The sequence below is a fragment of the Carassius carassius genome, chromosome 23 (assembly GCF_963082965.1).
Source record: "Carassius carassius chromosome 23, fCarCar2.1, whole genome shotgun sequence".
Classification (NCBI taxonomy): domain Eukaryota; kingdom Metazoa; phylum Chordata; class Actinopteri; order Cypriniformes; family Cyprinidae; genus Carassius; species Carassius carassius.
The window spans coordinates 4,205,526-4,217,633 of NC_081777.1; the positions used below are offsets into that span (position 1 = coordinate 4,205,526).

At 37.9% G+C, this 12,108-nt stretch overlaps 1 protein-coding gene across 7 annotated transcripts in view; it reads left to right on the forward strand.

Moving 5' to 3' along the window:
* Window positions 1-12,108, forward strand: part of LOC132101232 (spectrin beta chain, non-erythrocytic 4-like) — a 91,953-nt gene that overhangs the window by 55,882 nt on the left and 23,963 nt on the right. For all 7 annotated transcript variants that reach the window (XR_009423156.1, XM_059505998.1, XM_059506000.1 and 4 more), the window contains one exon: window positions 11,584-11,847. Coding sequence is in view for 6 of the 7 variants with exons in the window: in XM_059505998.1 (XP_059361981.1) it covers window positions 11,584-11,847 (264 nt within the window). In the remaining variant the exon portion in view is untranslated. The remainder of the gene's footprint in view (window positions 1-11,583; window positions 11,848-12,108) is intronic.

The window sequence follows — 12,108 nt, forward strand, 5'->3', positions numbered from 1 at the left end:
ATAAAACTGCGTCAGTAGATCGTACAAAACATATGAACAGATTCAGTGGCGGCTCCTGCCAATTCTCTCAGGGGGGGCAAATGTTTGCTCTATTAATGAGGAGAGGTCACCCATTCAATTGATAAATTAACAGCTAGTTAAAGATGTAAAGGGAACTGAACTACTATAGTATTAATTAAAAATAAACTGACATTAGAAATCAATCTCTTGCACTCCTTATTTTTCTATATCCGTGTTAACACTATTCAGCAGCATATGAAGACTAACGCCAGGATGTGGTTTTTCCAAAAAAACTTTTTACTTCGATTTCAGTTTAATAAGAAATAATTGAAGTCACATAAATCACTGTTTACACAACTCACTTATATTACACTGCTCATTTATATCACATTCCTCACTTACAATTACAATGCTTACTTAAATTACTCACTTATATTATACTGCTCCCTACTATCCATATGCATCTTTGCTCTTTCGTGTTTTTTCACCTCCCCCGAGAGATGATGCATTTAGGTGATTTTGGTTGTCCTAATTCTTTAATTGCCAATTTATCCTTATTGCTACAACGAATTAATGGTAATTCTTTCAATGACACGATAGAATTAATCTGCGTTGAGGTAACGTTCGCCGTGATGTCAGTCAAGTTCAGCTGACAAAGGCATAGCTGTCCCCATCTCTCCGTTTTTTTTTCACATTTGATAAAGATATTAAAGTAGTTTTCAATTATTGTTATTTTTTGGGTTAAAATTCAAAATAGTTTTTTAATATTATTGGATGTCACTGTTCCCACCAGTCGTTGCACAAGTTAAGTTTACGCACGATGACGAAAGCACGTTAGGACGAGCCCTCCCGGAACTCATTGAGATTGCATTGCAGTGGCTGCAGTTCGAAGTCTATGAGAGCACTCGGGGCGATTCTCAGTCTGACAGAAATCGCGCAAAAAGAGGCAGTACTACACAAACCGCGAGTCGACGCTGATTAGACTATTTAGAGGCAACACAAACAGTCTAGAATAGTGAAAGCTAGCGTAACACTGTGGTTGAATGTAAAAGAAAAAAATAATCCCTCCCTTTCCTTTGGTGGTGCGTCGCCCAATTACCCTAATGAAGTAACCGCCACTGAACAGATTCATTCGAATTAGCCACCAATTCGGCAAAACATAATAACATTGTTATTATGCAGCAGTATATTCTTTACATGCTCATATAGTAAGAGCTTCTGTTCATTAATCTGTATTTTCCAATAAAAGGCGTTATGCAGCATCTCACCTCATGGACACATGCGTTAGAATTACAACATGCTGTATTGACTAGTTCTGATCCAATGTCAGTCACCCAGCAGCTGTCAGATAGAGCAGTCATGCCAAATCAAGTGAAGGGAAAGGGAGTATGTGTCTGTTGCTAGATGCTGCTTTCCTCATCCCCCACCCCCCAGCCCAACCCCAACCCCAGTTCTCCCATGTGTGAAGGTCATTTGTGCTGCCTCCTCTTCACACATCCATGTACTGTATATAGCTCACAGGAAGTGATGAGATGCACTTCCAGGTCAGAATGAACTGTGACCAGCCAGCTTCTTTGGCAATGAATGTTTGTGGCTTATCCTCCTCGTGAAGGGTGTCAGTGATTGTCTTCTGGACAACTGTCAGATCAACAGTCTTCCTCATGATTGTGTAGCCTAGTGATCCAAACTGAGGCTATGTCTACATTAATCCGGATACATTTAAAAACTTACAGTCTCACCCACACTGAAACATCAGAAAATTTTAAATTTGCTTAAAAAAGCTCACTGCAGATGATACACACAGAACAGACATGAGATTTTTCTGACAGGAAATTGTATTTTATTTACGAAAAGAACTCTCCATTCACTGATGTGTCCAGGTCGCACACACTCATGATTTTATGTCTGATCTATAATGCAGTTGCCCTCATGGTTTGCCGCAAATAGCGATTGTTACAAAGTAACACATCTATAGCAATAGTGTGAAAGTGCATAGCACATAACGTGCACAATACCAGTATAAACATGGATATCTGTTGGTATAATATGCGTCACATGACTAAATTTGAGTCATCGTTTTCAAAAGCCAACATTTTCACAGTCCACACTACAATGCAAAAAAAAAATAATGTGCAACTACATCACCCTAAAATAAAGTGTTATCCAAATAGTTTTCTTGGCCCCTCATAAGTTTTTAATCCATCTTCAATTAATCCTTCTCCATTTTTTACAATTGTCCTTAAATTATGGTTTTCATCCTTAGGACTTTTTGATATTAGCATAATATCTCCTGCCAAAACAATGTTTCCTGGAGGGTATTTATCATGTTTTGCGCCTCTGGGAATCCTGCTAACAGCTGGGCCCGGGGAAACTAATTCCCAGAGCGATATGGTACCTGACCAGTTCAATATTGTGTATCATTGGTTCCTTGTGTGTTCACAAGCATGTGATCTCCTGCATATTAATTACCAATGTTTCAATAGTCAGATTTTAGTTTGCTATCTTGAAAGGACATGCAAAGTCACAGAGACAATATTACTTTGATGAAACTTCAAGAGTCCTACATTGTGACTCATTAGACATTCAGACACAAATTATCCGTCTTATTCCTCCCACCAACCACCTCTCCCACACTCATTCTTCGCTCAAGTATACACTCTTTAGTGTTTTATCATCGCCACAGCATGAGGACGCTGAAGTCAACAATGTGACTGTGAGCGCACACAGTGGGGAACTCAGGCCAGATTCCTGAGGAGGCACAGAGAACGAGAGGCTGTCATCAAGAGAGAGATGTTACGTAAAGCCTCTCGCAGCACCATGTTTAACCCAGTTCTGCTGTGTGAAGCCGCTCTACTGCACACTGCACTGGCCAAAATGCATAAAAAGTTTTTAGTTTTTCTTTCTCAGACCCTTGTGTTCTCATCTCATCTTCAGGACAATAGAGCAATAAATATCAATAGATAATGATACACAGCTAACGTAACCCTTTAGAAATGCACGACTGGGACAGACTCCCATTAGATTGCACATAATGCAGCATCACAGAAAGACACTAATAATGTGGAAACTGCTGTTACATGCCTCCATGCAGTATTCAAATCAGTTTGGCTGATTGACAAGTACTAATAAAATAAATAATTAGTTTTAATGCAGTATTAATAATTTAATTTCATTATGTATGTCAGTGTGAGCTAAATCATATGTTTGGCCATTACAGTCATCATTCTAGGTTAACCTCTAATTTACATATTTAAAAATCCATTCATATTTAATTAAATAAGCATCATTTAGTTTAGCACTGCAACTCGGGCAGGACTCATAAATGTGAAACATTGCTAATTTCAGAGTGTAAACCGTATTAACCGAGTTTTTAAAAATTCAAAGGGTTAATTTTTCAATATATTATGTAATTATGCTTTAACTGGATAACATGTGCTGTACATGCACTGCAAAAAAACACACACAAAAAACACATTCATCCAAGTTGTAAATAAAACAAAGAAAATTGTGCTACATTCACATTGTACAAGAAAATATTATTTCAGTCTTTCAGTACTTCAACTTGTCTTTTACTTCAAAAGGTTTAATTTGCTACTTGCTGTTTCTATGTAATTATTTGAAATTAACCACAAAATCCTACACAATGTCTTTCCCACTTCATAGCTACATGATCCTGCTTTGTTTTTTCACTTACTTTAGATAGCCTGTGATGTCACCGTTTGGCTGCCGGTGTGTGTGTGTGTGTGTGTGTGTGTGTGTGTGTGTGTGTGTGTGTGTGTGTGTGTGTGAGTGTGAGTGGGAAGCAGCCGGTCTGATTCCTGTGCTCATGGGCATCATTTCCATGGTCACTGCTGTATCGCTGTACCAACCCCCTTCCCATCAGCCAGTGGTGGGGGAGGGACACTGCATGTGTATGTATGTGCATGTGTGTTTTAGGACCCCGTGGTCTGTGTGGAGATCAGGTGAGGGAGGGGCAGTGTGTGTGTGTGTGTGTGTGTGTGTGTGTGTGTGTGTGTGTGTGTGTGTGTGTGTGTGTGTGTGTGTGAGAGAGGTGTACCAGTTTAGTCTGTGCTCGTGCCAGGTTCTGTAGACCTGTCTGTCATGCATTCAAATACAAAACGTTCGCCAAAAACGTCTATTGCACAAGAGTATTTGGTGAACGAACAATGAAACAGAAAAGAAACAATGAGATATAAATAGGTTTTTACATTTTCCACAGAACATGTGAGTGGTTGTTTTCCATGCAAAAGTTTGTGTCTATTGTGTTAGGGTGTTTGCATGTCATTATGTGGTTGGTAAGAGGTTTGGATTTTTTAAAAGCTAATTTTTTTATGTTGCTATGCAGTTGCTAGAACATTCTGATTGGTTACAAGGTGAGAGTTACATGCCAACACTTAATAATTAGGATCAAACCCCTAAAACTATGAGCACTACTCTTGTGTAAAAGAAGTACACTTTATCACATTTAGAGTACTGTTAAAAAAAAAAAATATATATATATATATATATATATATATATATATATATATATATATATATATATATATATATATATAATATATATAAATAATATACTGTTAAAATATATACAGTTCTTAAATGGGTTAGTTCACCCCAAAATTTAAATTCTGTCATTAATTACTCACCCTCATGTCGTTCCAAACCAGTGAGAACTTTGGAACACAAATTAAGATATTTTTGATGAAATCTGATAGCTTTCTGTCTCTCCATAGACAGCAATGCAACTGAAATGTCCGATGCATACATTGTGCATTCCTCTGCTCATAAACAAGCCCTGCAGCTGATGATGCACAATGGATAAGAATTGTTGAAAAGTCATTATTTTTGTTTTCTTTGTGCACAAAAAGTATTATCATAGCTTCAAAAAATTACAGTTGAACCACTGATGTCACATGGACTATTTTAACTAAGTCCTTACTATATCCCTGGCAACATTTGTGTCAGTCTATGCAGGGTCAAAAAGCAAAAATATAAAAGTTAACAGGTTTGGAACAGCGAGGGCAATTAATGACAGAATGTTTATTTTTGGTTGAACTATCTCTTTAAGTATGCAAATGTGAAACGTTGCTAATGATACATTTAAATATCTACTAATTTCTGTTGAAACTTGTATGTCAAGTATTTAAATATTTTTGCAATTAAGCATTTGTAATGAGGCATTTTACATGTGCTTTAGTATCTAATTCAACACATTAAAATAAGTGCACAGTACTTGAATGAATGATGCATTTATATAGTGCTTTATTGTGTATTGCTGTACACCCAAAGTGCCGTACAATCATGTGGGGGGTCTCTCCTCAACCACCAAAAGTGTGCAGCATCCACCTGGATGATACGCCATCGCCATTTATTACAAAGTGCACTTTTAAAATTGTACTTAAGTGTGAACTTAAGTGTACTCTTTTTAAGTACACTAAAGTGGTATTTTATTTAAGTAATATTATATTATCAGCACGTAGAGTTCTTTAAAAAATATACTTAACGATCTGAAGTACACCACAATCCACGTTCAGTGTCTGAGGAACAATAATATTTCAGCAGTTTCATAATCAGTGTGCGTCTCTGAAGAAGCATCTGCTGTCGTCGTTAGATCAGCGTTCTCTGTCCTGAGCTGATCTGAAGTGACACAGGTGTGGTTTTCTTTTAGGTAAGCTGGAGTCCAGATGCAGCCAACTGTACTCATGTGAATCACAGTCCTCCGCACACTGTTACACCGGGCTGTGATCACTGTGAGCTGATAATGACTAGTTCATAAGATCTAGCCAGTGCTTTTGTTCATTCACTGCTAAAAGGAGAGATGGTGGATGTTGGCACCATGGCCACCAATGGTATTGTTGTTTCCATATTGGAGCATGTCGGCTTTTATACGCTTAATAGTAATAATTCCTTACATTTATATAGCGCTTTTCTAGGCACTCAAAGCGTTTACATTGTCAGGGGGTATCTCCTCATCCACCACCATGTTTAGTGTTGAGAAGTCTGATACATTTAAGTGATTCCAGTCTTTCAGTTTAATTGAACTGGCAAAAAAAAGATACTTTGATTCAGTTCGAGTCATGACTCAATCAGTTTACTGCACCAGTTCATTTACAGTAAATTAAAAAAATGTTGTGTGTGTGTGTGTGTAGTATGTAGGCTATATATAGTATACACTTATTTTGTGTTGAACAACATAGCAAAGCAAAAATTAAAAATAAGTTTAAGTGTAGTGTGTTATTCAATATCACATTTAAAGATAATATATTTAAAATGTCCTAAATTTCAACTTTGGGCCCTATTTTAACGATCTAAATGCAAAGTGCAAAGCACACGGCCCAGGTGCACTCGGGGTTATGTCCAAATCCACTTTTGCCATTTTAACGACGGAAAAACAGTCTGTGCGCCGAGGCGTTTTTTTGGAATGGGTTGTCCCTATTCTCTTAATGAGTAATGGGCATAATGTTCAATAAACCAATCAGAGTGTCATCTCCCATTCCCTTTAAGAGCGAGATGCGCTCGCGCAAGGCGGATCTCTATTTACATGGCGGAATTTATTGGCGGAAAAGCTGAACGCTTCTCAAGCTAAGAAACTGATCTGCTCGTGCACAAAGTTAAAGTCAAAAGTCAAAGTTAATCATCTACGGGACAAGCAGGAATCCACCACTGCTTCCCGAGGTGAAGAAGGTGTGGGATGAAGTAGAATTTCATTCAGCATTATAAGTAGTAATAAGCTGAATTGCAAATAGGTAGGATAATTCTAATACACGCAATGACTAGCCATCATTACATTTTTTATATTTATGTAGCCTACACAATAATATTCTTTTACACTGTAATCCTTTTGTTTTTAATATTTGGCATGTTGGTGTGATGTGCATCCCTGTGTGTAATAAGCAAAGTCAACGCGCACTGTGGACCCGCCCAGAGATGCATTTTCTACCAACGCGCTCTTTAAAGAGTAACTAAACCCTAAACCAACTTTTTTTAGTTAATGATCTATAAGAATGGGGCTTTATTAGTGCTGTTCATTGATTCGAGAACTTTTTTGACATTTGAGTATAGTGTTTTAATTCTGCAATATATGATGTAAAAACGTCTGAGTGCTGCCCTCTTCAGGTTGAACGGTGGCTACTGCAGTTGATTTTTCCTATTGGATGTTGCGGTGGCAAGTGACGTAAGCGGTGGCAGGTGACGTAAGCAGTTTTCAGCTCACCACGCCCCTTGGTACGAGCTACCACGCCCTTGGCAGTATAAAACCATCAAAATCACTGTAGTGAGTCAGGAGCTGGAATTGCGAGTATTGGTAACGACCAGGATAGACTAATATAGCATCTATTTAGCATAGCAATTATATAGTTATTTAGATCTTCAAGTTAGCGTAGATTTATCTGTATTTAGTACAGTGGTCAGGATGGTACGGAGGTGTGTTGCTGGTTGCGACAGCACTGCTGGACTGCATAGTTTACCAGCAGACTTTAAAATTAAGCGCCAGTGGTTGCATGCATTTGGCCTGGAAGACCGCAAGTTCCCGCCTAGAGCTCGAGTGTCCAAACTGCGTTTTACACGGGGTTGCTTCTCCAACGCAATGGAGGTGGAAATGGGCTTCTCCACACAGCTCGCGCTGAAAAGCGACGCGGTGCGGGAGTTAAGACCGCAGTTTGAGCCAGCGGCTCGAATTGATATGAACAGACACCTCGACACCCTCCACTTCAGGTAAAAGTGGGGGAGAAAAGTCCTCTACTTCAAATGATTGCTCTGTTGCAAAGCTACTTGCGTCATGACAGTCAGTCTCCATTTTAGCGTCTCTGACAGCAGCTGTCAATCAATCCGTCACTGCGAGTCTCAGGATCACTCGCTCAGCCCCGCCCTAGGCTCGTCCCCTCTATCTCCGCTGTGATCTGCCCACTTTTCAGCATTTTTCAAATATTGTCAGTGGGTGGAGTCAGGCTCTGAGCAGGGGTTTAGTTACACTTTAAATAACAAACAAAATACTGCGCCATTGACTTTAGACTTAATACCAGGTTTGAATGGGCTAGTTGCATATCTCCGCCATCTTGGATTTCCGGTCTTGTGAGTGTGTGCGTAGATATTTCCGGTTGTGCTAAACGTCAGTGCAGAGAACCGGAGAAGTCAAAATATTACCTTCTATATGTTTACAGGATTTATAATATCACTTCAAATGCAAATAAGATATAAACTGCTATTATTACTATACTATAAATGTTAACTGAGCCAGTGGATTTGAAACTTGTGCATGTTTGGGTCTGGTGAATGAATTAAATACACTAATGTTCACTACTGTTCACGAGATGAAAGTTGAACTCATGGTTTGTATACACAGCTACATAATGTATTTTTATCTTACCAAATATGTGAATGTACAAATTACTTATTTCTCGAAAATGTTTGCATTATTATTTTTTTTAATTAAATATTTACCTCGTGAGACCTGGGCTGCGATTTATCTTCAGAAGTATCCATTTCTCAATTGTACACATACATCAGTCCAGGGCCGTGCACAGACCTATTAAGGGGCATGTGCTGAAACTGAACAAAAGCCCCCCCACACAACTTTTGTGGGTGTAATTGGTTACATCTTAATGACAAATTAAATGACACAAAATAATAGTCTCAAAAACTTTAAATTTATTTCATATTAATGAGAACCATAATAATAATATCTATATATAGATATAAAGGGTTTCAGGGCTTCTTTAGACTAATTACAACAGAAATCTTCTGTGAGCCATGTACATGAAGATGTTTATGTCTTCACTGTGGTCCACTGGGATGTCCCTGTCTACACATAAAGTTCAATAAAAATATGTTTGAAGAATTTTTTTTTTTTTTTAGCTATTCTGTCAAATTCAGCTAATTTGTATTATTTGGTTAACATGTTAATTTGTGTCATTGAGAAGAGGGGAAGGTAAAGCGATCAGGTATTTTTGCATATTTTGAAATATAATTAAAAAAAATATGTCTAACACAATTACAGTCAAAATAGGAGATTATAAGAAACTATAGCCTTGCTGTTACCATAGCATATGCAACAAATATCTGCATACCTGACAAAACTTGATACTAGGGATGTTGGTCTCTTGAAGTTCTCTTATTCACTACACTTTCCCTAAAATAAGCCAGCAGTGAAAAAAAATCAAATATTGTGAAAAGTACAACTGCAGCGAAAAGTTTGAATTGTGCCAGAGCTCTCCCCTCCTAAATATACACACATATATATATATATGTATATGTATATATGTATATATATATATATGTATATGTATATGTATATATATGTATATGTATATATATATATATATATATATATATATATATCTGCGTGATAAAATATAAAGATTAATACAGTGATCTGATTTAAAAAAAAATTTAGTTACTACAACATTACTGTTGTAAAAACCTGTTTTACTGCATTTATACTTGTGAAGATGAGTGTGACGAGTGGGGCGGGGCCGAGGGACATGGGAGCGAGGCCGGGGGAGTGATTGGAGATGAGCTACACCTGTTCGACCCGCCGGTCTCGAGGCCCACGGAGGAGATGGAAGGTTATAAAACTGGAGCGACGACAGTGAAGGACGAGAGAGGACCAGGCCTGGGCTTTTAGTTGTGTTTTGGTTTTTATTTGAGCGCACCAGTCGTCCGTGAGGGGCTGGTGCGCGGTTTTGTGTTTATTTTTTTTTTGTAATTAAAGTTTCATGTTGATTGTCCGCCGGTTCCCGCCTCCTTCTTCCGGACGAATATGAAGGTTTTTATCGTTACAATGAGCTAGAATAATAATTTAAAAAGCTAGCTAGTTAATACGTGCATTTTAACAGTGTAAACATGAATTAACCATGCGACCATACAATATGATTAAATGTTAACAAATTAAGTGTATTAGAAATCATAAATCAAAGAAGAAATTTCTTAGAAATATATTTTACCTAGGTGATTAGGACCACTCAAATGCAGTTTTTGGGGTTTTTGACTAGCCAATGTGAAAGCGGATCCAACAAGATTTTAGTCACAAGCTCTATTTAATGTTTCATTGGTTAAATATTTGTAAAACAGACAGACGTAAAGGGTGATAATAGCATTGATTTATTAAAACAAAAAAACAAAACAAAAAAGACCACAAAAAAGGGCACTTGGAGTGTAAGGGGAAAAAGGGCATGTGCTCTGCACAGGTTGAGCCCTACCTGTGCACGTGCCTGCATCAGTCTGTTTCACCGTTATTTTCACAACATATTTTATTATTTTACACAGTAAAAAATACGTGACTAATTTTAATATCTGTTTAATCTGATAATTAATGCAAAAGAATAACAATATACATGGCTGCTCATAGACAGATAATGATTTATGCTGCAGATCTTTCACAAAACAAATAAACATAGATAAAAACACACATGAATGCAAACAGCGATCTTTTATTTAAGGCAAACCTACCATAATTATATTACGTTTAATTGTACAGTTAGTTATAAATTATGTTATCAAATAAAGTTAATAAAACATGCTTTATCAGAAATCTCTGTACGTCTTGTTTGACAGTCAGAAACATTGATCTTACATAACAGTCAGAACAAACCCAGCTCTTCGAAAATGAAAAGTATTGCATATTTGAGTGGTTTGTGTTTGAAAGAAAAAATCCCCGTGGACCTGACCTGACGCTGATCCGCATAATCAACAGAAGAATAACGCAATCTCCGCGTTGTATCTTGATGAATTTCCACACAGAGGTACGCAAAAATGTAGGGAGGATGTTTCCTCATGTTTTTGATATACCACTATCGGCTGTTAAATTTGAATATCATTAATTATATACATCTAGCCAAGTTTCGTATGTAAGTTTCCCTTACAGTCAATGCGAGCATCGCAAGACCGGAAATAAGTATGCATACACTCGCGTCGCTGAAGCTCACCGGCGCCATCTTGTGCAACTAGCCCATTGGTCTATGGCGCAGTCTATTTTCAGCTCCTTAAAATAGCAACGAGCCAGCAATGCGCCTGAACGCACCTCTTTTTTTAGACCAGCACACCCATGGGCGCACAAATGGGTGCAAATGCATTTGCTAATTAAATGACGTGGCGCTGGATGGGAAAATGCGAAACTAGCCGGACTGAAACTAGCAAACACACTTGCGCTGCGCCTTGCATCGCTTTGCACCGGGTGTATGATAGGGCCCTTTATCATTAGAAATGTGTAATTAAAAATACGTTTAAATACAGGACATAAAAGTTTTTTTTTCATTACTTCAATTATATTACATATAAAGCTGTAATATTTAAGTAAAAAAGCACTGTAAACCTCAACTAATTACATTTAAACTATAATTATAATTTAATTATAAATAGCATGCAAATAACCATCTGAAAACATATCCAGTTTACACTTAGAAATAAATATTTCCATAATAAACATTAACAATATTCTAAATGCACTTTTAAATTTTTTTTTTTCACAAGTGTTGCAGTGTTTGGGAATCCAATGCAGTTCCATTTTGTGCCACTAGTGGAACAGAAATGGTCAGTTTTCACCATTGAATACAGATGGTTTTCTCTGGGTGTTATGGGTTTTCTCAGGAGGGCCAGAGGTTAATGCAGGAGAAGCCCGAGATGAGCGCGCTGGTGAAGAAGAAGCTGGAGGAGATCCGTGAGTGCTGGCAGGATCTGGAGAGCACCACCCAAGCCAAAGCCCGGCAGCTTTTCGAGGCCAACCGAGCCGACCTGCTGGTACAGAACTACTCCAGTCTGGACCAGCGACTAGAGCAGCTTGAGGGACATCTGGCACACGTGGACTACGGCCAGGACCTGACCACTGTCAACAAGCAGCTGAAGAAACTACAGGTCTTTACTCTTATTTTACAGACACAAGTATCAGTAGCTTTTAGTTTCACGAGTTTAGAAATGCTATGTGCATCAAGATGATAATTGCTCCAGATCTTGCTTTAATTTTTGATCTGTCAGATGATGGTTTACAACATGCCTTTTAATTTGCTCTTTATTTCTTTCCTGTGCTGAAGACTTTTATTTTATTTTCCACTGCTGCATTTTCTGGTAATATGAGCCTCATCACTGTCCACCGTATGAGTGTGATTCATGTCGCTG